The sequence below is a fragment of the Mastomys coucha genome, unplaced genomic scaffold, assembly GCF_008632895.1.
Source record: "Mastomys coucha isolate ucsf_1 unplaced genomic scaffold, UCSF_Mcou_1 pScaffold5, whole genome shotgun sequence".
Classification (NCBI taxonomy): Eukaryota; Metazoa; Chordata; class Mammalia; order Rodentia; family Muridae; genus Mastomys; species Mastomys coucha.
In genome coordinates, this window is record NW_022196911.1 from 2371172 (window position 1) to 2379206 (window position 8035).

An 8035-nucleotide genomic window follows, 5' to 3' on the forward strand; every position below is an offset into this window, starting at 1 on the left:
CTGTCTTGAACTTGTTTGCTATAAATGTATATAAATCAGGCATGATGACAATTTAATAAGAACTTCAAGACTTGTTCATCCCATGGGATCACTACTGTGACGTCTTTCGGGGAGCCTTCTGATTGCTCAGCTCTAAGCACAAGCCCTATAAAATGAGGGACTTTGAGACGCTGGTCAGGTTGGACAGCAGAGCACTAGCAGGCTACAGCCTTCCTTCTCCAGGACCAGGGACAGACTAGAGAGCCTTCTCCGGAGCACAACTTCAGCACCCTAGACAGCTCCCACAAACACCGGAGAGACAGCCCTGCCTGAAGGAAACAGCCAAGGGTAAGTAAAATCTTCGCCTCCTCTCTGCCTTTGGGACTTTGAATAGGAGTTTGTGAAATCTTCTCTTTTAAAAAGAATTTTACAGTGTTCCTCTATTTGCAATAGCCAAATGCAATAATCACGACATGCACCTGAATGAAGATAGAAATGCCTCAATTTCTCTCTTATGACCCCATCTGCTTAGAGGATTCTTAGTCCTGCCTTTTAAAAATAAAGTAAGATGAGTTTGCTTGTGTGTGGAGTTTTGAGCAAAGCGTTCGGCTTCATGCATTTGTTTTTGGGGGTTTCAACCTGTGTTTAAAGAGATTTTCTTTCTGTTTCTAAACAGATCAAACCTAGAAAGCACTCACTTTCTCTATCCTTTAATTTTTAAGTGCTGTGACTTTTATAGGTAACAAGAGATAGAACCCTTGAAGACCTGTATGTTAGCTAGACAGTGTTTAGAAACATAACATGTGAACAGATTGGATGCAGGATGCATGGGCTTTAGATTATAAAGGCATATAAATTGACTTCCTGGAAAAATTTGTACCAGTGCCAAGTGACCCTGAGGGCATTAACTTTTATCCTTGAATTAATTTGCTTGTGCCTTGGCTTAAAGAAATAAGTTATCAGTGGTATCTATAACAAATACAGAGAAAATATGAATTTAAATGTAGTATGTATACAAGATTTTTGCCTTAATGATACAAATCTGTACTTTATTTCCATATATGTACATATAAACATGCAAACTTTAAAATATAATTGGCTAGAGGAAAATTTAAGTGGGTAACACCCCAGTTTTACATCAATCAGATATTATAGCTTAAAGGGGAGAAACCCAACAAATTCCTTGAAGCTGTTTCCTTCAACAGAAAAGGCATTAAGCTATGGCAACTCTGTTACCAAAACACTGAGTCTGAAGTTATCTGCCTCCAGTACAACAGAAGCATGGCCTTGGATAGACGCTAAAGTCAACTGAGTGCCTGCAGAGGGAATACAAAAGGGATCTGAGCTGGTGTTCAAATGCCTTCACCCTGGGGATGGATCCCATTTTAAACTAGTGTGAAAAAACTAACATTATTTTCCAAAGTAATCATATGCCAGTAAGTTTGACTGTTTCCTGAAGATGAAATGACCATTTCTCAACTCAGCAAGAGCCATTGGCAGTATTGCTAGACCCTCCCAAATGTTGCCAGGCATGGCTGGGAAAGCCAGCATCCTCTCTCTTTTCAGAGGCACTGAGATGGAAGCTAGAAGCAAGCCTCAGTTCGTGGCTCTCCTGATGCTCTTCAGCATGCTGCTCTCTCAGTCACTGGCTTGGCCTCTCTTTGGACCGCCGTCTGCAGTGAGGTAAGTTTCATTCTGGGAAAGTGTGCTCTCAATTCAGAAAAGTAGGCAGGCATTCCCTCTGCATCTAAATGAGATTTCCCACATGTTATTTTGGAGAGTTCTATATTTTAAATTACAGATTATTTATTTCAATACTTTGGTTATAGTGTTGAACAAATTCATTTCCAAACCAAAAGAGAAAAACTTATTCTAGGCTCTGGAATTCACCTCCAGTACATAAAAGACAGTATCAGTGGCCAGTCTTGTATACCAGATTGATCCCATTTCTAAACTAATGATAGGAAACTAACAACTTCCTATTTTCATCTCAGGTCTGTTCTGTTTCTTGTAGAAAAACTTCATTTAAATTTATATTGAATAAAAATGATTATAATATTAATATTTGTCAATGAGATATACACACATGAAATTCTGTTGAATAGAAATCAGTCTAGGAAGAATCACCCTGCAAATATTAAGATCATGAGGAAGTATATATACATTCCTCATAGTATTCTCTATTTGAGCCAAAAAATTCTTAGTTTTACTATTTGGTAAAGTTTATACTTCACATTAATCAAGCATGCTATAACTCAATTTAACCTAAAATAAGATAGACTTACATTCATAGTCAATTCATACTTAAGCTTTCTACAGAATCACTATTATCTAAAGGTAAATGAATGGTTGGTTATCTACCTTTTCTTATGTAAAGTGAGTAGTTTCTCAGTACTAATGTTCTCTCTGAAATTCTATAACATGCTACCCTCTCCATATCATGGTTTGACAACTGGAGTCCCAATGCCTGTATCTCAGCAGATGAACAAGTCACAGGAATCTTGGAATTCACACTGACTGCTCAACCTCAGGCCCATGGATGGCCACTTTTACTATCTGCTACATCATCTCCCAGAGATACCAAAGTGCCCTAGAGCTGAAACTCATTTGAAGTTTACCCCAGTGTTTAACACACACACACACACACACACACACACACACACACACTCACACACTCTTTTAAATTACACATGCATCCACAAGTAGGTTATATTCCATATAACATAAATGAAATTCTTATTTTGCAGCACAGGATCATATATTTCTAATCAATCAATTGCTTCTTGTATGTTTATATCTTGCATAAATTGTTCTATCTCTTAATGCTACTTCACAAATGGACAGAGTGAAGCACACCGGGGCAGTGTGCTTTGCTTATAGCTTCACTAGAATTGAATTAAGTGAAAATTATGCTTGGTTTAGAATGCTTGAACAAATTGAATGACATCATTTTTGTGAGTTCACACAAAATTACTACTTATATCCTCATTAAACGTGGAAGCCATGGAGTCAAATTATCCTGTCCTTATCTTGCAAGCAGATATGTTCCAATCGTTTGTTCTCCAGTTTCAAGTAGTTGCCAGACCATAAATACCATGTTGAAGAAAAAAACTGTACTGCATCTCTAGTGGGATTTTCTTTTACCTTAATAGGTTGGATGACAGGGTGCAGTTTGAAGGAGCAGGTGGCCCTGATCAAGTCACTCTACAGGCAGACTCTGACATCTTGCAGAATGCCTTAGCAGAAAATGACACACCCTATTATGATGTGTCCAGGTAAGTTCATTATTGTTTATCTTACTTAGGAAACATATCTGAAAGACTAAATATTCTAGTTTTATCTTTTAAAGGGATAGCTTTTCAATAACACTTCATTGTCTTGCTAATATCTCTAGCAACTGTTTCAGATATCCATATGGAAAGGTTGTAACAAAGCAGGGTAAATGTTTTTATCTACATCTTTTGAGCATCATTTCAGTGGCTCAGATTAGACAAATCCCAGATCCAACTGAAGCAGTTAGGATTCCATGAGGGAACAGATACAAAGGAAAGATCCCTCCTTATAAGAGTCAAGGGATTCAACAGTGCTGTCCACTCCTGCAACTGCTTGTTTAGAGTAGTGTTGCAGAATAGACCAAAGATGTCACACTGAAGACCAAGTTTAAAAGGCTTCTCATGTACTTACAACATATACTAATAGACTTAAGATCTTCTCTATTGCAATAGACTTGTTCCCTCACCTCATTATTTTGATGGAAAAGAGTAACAAAAGATATAGAATACTGGTGAATTTGGCCAAATTAACACATTTTTCATTGCATATACTTTTATTTAAGGTAGCATAAAAACTACACAGATACATAGAAACTATAAATGAGTTTTAGTTCAGTATTTATTAGAAAAGTTCATTTTAGATATCCTACCACAAAACAAAATTAAAGTACGTATCTAAACCAGCCCATGTTTTTTTCAAGGTGTTGGGCTAGAGACATACAGCTTATATTGTGCTCCAAGTGACTAGAGTTTCCTTTTGCTATGGCATTAGGGAGCTCCTTTATGCATAAGTTTTTGTAAGCAGCTTTCTTTGCCATTCAAAAGCTGGGATATCTGTAAAAGAAAATGTTACCAAAAATCACTGTCTTTGCTCCCTTGCTTTAGAAATGCCAGGCATGCTGACGGAGTTTTCACCAGTGACTACAGTAAACTTCTGGGTCAGATTTCTGCCAAAAAATACCTTGAGTCACTCATTGGCAAGCGAATCAGGTAAAGAGTACTTGGGGTTTTTTGTTTTTGTTTTTGTTTTTTGCTTTTTTTCTTTCTTTCTTTCTTTCTTTCTTTCTCTCTTTCTTTTAAACAAACACTCCATCGACAAAGTTTTATTTTTCTTTCTAGAATTTTATTTCCCTTGCTCAAGGCTCATAACTCTTTGATAATGTTCAGGTTTTTTTTTTTTTTTTAAGAAAAATACAATAATGTGTGTGATTGAGTAAAACACATTGGACCCACCTAGGGTGAGATAGAGGTTTTGGTATTTATTTATTCTAAATATATATTTTCCTAAGTAAGTAGTAAACATTTCCAAACTAGTCTAACCAAGCTAAAATCAGCGGGAGAAAATACAAACTTGCCTCCTACCTCTTATCGATGTTTTACCATCATTTTTGCTCTCTCTTTCTTTAACAGTAGCATCCCGGAAGACCCTGTGCCCATCAAACGACACTCTGACGCCGTCTTCACAGATAACTACACCCGCCTCAGAAAGCAAATGGCTGTGAAGAAATACTTGAACTCCATCCTAAATGGAAAGAGGAGGTAGGGGGAAAGATAGCTCATTGGCGTGGAAATATATAGATATAAATAACCTTCAAATGTTAAGCTCTATCTGGAGACTGTTCTATTTCTCCATCACCTTGTGTGCTTTTGTGTGCTTCGTGTGAACTTCTTATTCATGCTCAGTTTTGAGTGATGCTGGGCTTCCCTGGCATACTTTTAAAATACTGACACATGCATGTCAGCCCAAAGCTGTTAGAAAACAGTATTTCTGGGGATGCTGTCCTGGAAACTCTACTTTTTAAAGGTTTCTTCATTTGAATTAACTGTCATCATAGTTTAAAACAATGGATATTTTGAATCAGGGAGTGGTTTAATCAAGTGCTCATTTTTATTTTTTATTTTTATTATTTATTTATTTATTTATTTTGGTTTTTTGAGGCAAGGTTTCTCTGTGTAGCCTTGGTTGTCCTGGAACTCACTCTGTAGACCAGGCTGGCCTCGAATTCACTTTTAAAATGATTATTGTGCACTTATTGATTTTGTCATGCAAGAGAACCCTACCATATTTATATCCAACAACCCTGTATTATCACATTTATCCACAATGCATCTGTGTGTTCTAGTTCTAAACACACGTGTCTATATAGTATGTAGCTATTGGACACAGGGATAGGAGATCCAATGCTCTCTCATTACTCCAGTTACCTTTGCATATATGATGAGTATTAAGCATAATTCTATTTAACTGAAACCAGACAAGAATCCTTGCCCACTAAATGATAATTCCATAGGTTGATTTTTAGATACTATGGTCTTGGAGCAATTCACGGGCAATCAGTAGCTGCAGAGATGATTGTTGATTGCCAGTGTATCTTACAGAGCATCAATAATCACCTAGTCATGCATGGTAATTGTTTCCTTAGAATATTCCTCAGCTGAGATTTTTAACATGCATATTTTCCATTTGGTCCGCAGCAGTGAGGGAGATTCTCCAGACTTCCTTGAAGAGCTGGAGAAATGATGAGAAGACTCCTCTGGGTAGAGCTGAAGATCAGAGGTGAGTGCGTGTGTGCACCCTCACTGGGTCCTTACAGCTACCATGAAGAATAGATGCAGGAGCAAGTCAGTGGGTAAAAACATCTTAGGACTGAAACACCTTCTACTCAGAGATATTATCTAGCCCACATAGCACCTCTACCTGATGCAGAGCCCACCTCAGTGAACACCTTAAGGTGCTACATGCACGGTTTTCATCTTGACAAAGGCACTGTTCACCATAAAGAGTTTGGTCTCTGTAGGGTACTTCTGGTCTATTTACCCTTCTCCCATGTGAAATTCACACACAGAGGATCCTGAGTCACACACCTGAGGGAAGCATCTTAGTTTTGAAACTCAAGTCATGCTGCTTTTATTAACTTAAGATTTAGTCCAAAGGTTGCCTGTTAGATCTTCAATTAAATGTGAAGAAATATCACAAAAGCACACTAAGATATGTTGAGCTATTCTGCGTTTAATTTTATTCCTTCAACCATAGCAAACTTCTTGGGACAAAAGTCAGTTTGACCTGTCAATTGAGTAGAGACATTGCAGCTCCAGCCATGTTCACTGTGAAAATTTTTTAATAAGAAAAAATGTGCTATTTTTTTCTTTTGTGAAGTGGTGTAGGCTGGTTTTCATAATTGTTTTTATAAAAATGTAGATACAAGGTATATTCTTTCATGAGTTATATAAACATTAATAATTACTTTATTTTATTAGAAACCACTCACAATACTTGGCAGGAGGAAACAATGTTGTATAGCTGTGTCAAAAGTCAGTACACTTCTCTCCAATGGACCCTGGTAGACAGTTTCTGGTAGAACCACTTAGCATGAAAGTAACCAAGAAAAGATAAAATGGATGGGGATGATTGGCCCTAGCACAACTTGGTTTCTAATAACTAAAGGTAGGCAGAATTCCAGCCTTGGCTAAGAGAGGAACATAGCTATCCCTTTGTGTGGACTAATGGCAACTCAGTCTCACTTTAATTTCTGTTGTGGTCATCTAAGACTTTAAGAGAGCTATCAGGAGCAAACAAGTTTTCAGAATTCATCTACAAGGGTATTTTGATCCATCAATTAAATTAAGTATCTCTATATCTATGAAGGAAGCATGGGGTGAGGAGAATGCCAGAGCAATATTATCATATGTATATATTCCTTGGATCAAGGATGAAAGGTAGGCTGGGGATCTCAGTGGTAGAGCACTTGCCCAGCCTATACAAAAGCCTTGGTCTCCATGCCCAACACCAAAAAAAAAAAAAAAAAAAAAAAAAAAAAAAAAAAAAAAAAAAAAAAAAAAAGTAATATAGCTTTGTAAGATGACTATTTCTGTGCTAAAGAATTTGGCACACACCAAAATATAAAGGTAGATTTCCTTGTGACGTGTAAGGTCATTTACTGGAGACCATCTTTATAATGGAAGGGTGGCTTTGGGGAGATCCTGCAGGTCCTCCTACATGTGGTCCACTAGTGAAATGCTTTCTCATTAATGATTAAAAGTAGAGAGCTTCTTCACCTTTGCATTCCTTTTTAACAGTCAGTGTTCTGGAAAGTTCTCTCTTGACTCAGCTAGACACAATCTCATCAGAGGCTGTTGATAGGGCAAGGAAAAATTAATATTTACTAAGTGAGTGAGTGAAACTAATATAATACAAATTTAATAATTGTTTCTGTTTAAAACACCAATTCTCTCTCTTTTTTTTCTAGAATTCTTGAAGGAAAACAACCAAGTGATTACATTATGAGTTCTACATATCTAATTCAAGAAAACAACTCCCATAGCAAAACCAAATAAAATGTGTTGTGAATATTGTGGTTTCCTTTATGTAATAACTGTGATGTTTACATTGTAAATATTATTTGAGCACTCTAAAATTCATCTGTAGCTCATGAGAGGCTTATAATTTCATATGCCATATATTCTTTCAAAGAAAAATATATTTAATGATAGGTAGATACTAGATTAATTGCAGTTATCTGAAGCTTTCTGCAAGGGTACCAATCGAGGAAAATTGATGTGTTTATTTATAGCATGTAGTTAACTATTCAACAGAGCAGAACAGATAATCAGTGTGAACAAGTCTTAGAATGCTAAGCAGATAGGCTGCTGTGTTACATAAAGCAAAATATCTAAGGGGAATAACAAAAAATATGGGTAAAAGAGATACTTGACAAAAGGATTTTCAGAATTGCATTTCTCCAGTGATAGGGACTCCATCTCTCATGGATTCATCTCTCCCACTA

At 36.8% G+C, this 8035-nt stretch overlaps 1 protein-coding gene across 1 annotated transcript; it reads left to right on the forward strand.

Annotated features, from left to right (window-relative positions):
* Positions 1 to 1555: 1555 nt before the first annotated feature.
* Positions 1556 to 7592, forward strand: Vip (vasoactive intestinal peptide). The gene is made up of 6 exons (XM_031353597.1): positions 1556 to 1662; positions 3132 to 3254; positions 4137 to 4241; positions 4662 to 4790; positions 5727 to 5808; positions 7499 to 7592. Exons 1-5 carry the CDS (start codon positions 1556 to 1558, stop codon positions 5770 to 5772), a joined length of 510 nt encoding a protein of 169 aa, XP_031209457.1. The 3' UTR covers positions 5773 to 5808; positions 7499 to 7592.
* The last annotated feature ends 443 nt before the right edge of the window (positions 7593 to 8035 follow it).

Bases quoted from the DNA above. Each gene is read 5' to 3' on its own strand.
- Vip (XM_031353597.1), top strand. From the start codon at position 1,556: ATGGAAGCTAGAAGCAAGCCTCAGTTCGTGGCTCTCCTGATGCTCTTC. The intron at 1,663-3,131 runs GTAAGTTTCATT...TTACCTTAATAG, and splicing joins GGACCGCCGTCTGCAGTGAG to GTTGGATGACAGGGTGCAGT. The intron at 3,255-4,136 runs GTAAGTTCATTA...CCCTTGCTTTAG, and splicing joins CCCTATTATGATGTGTCCAG to AAATGCCAGGCATGCTGACG.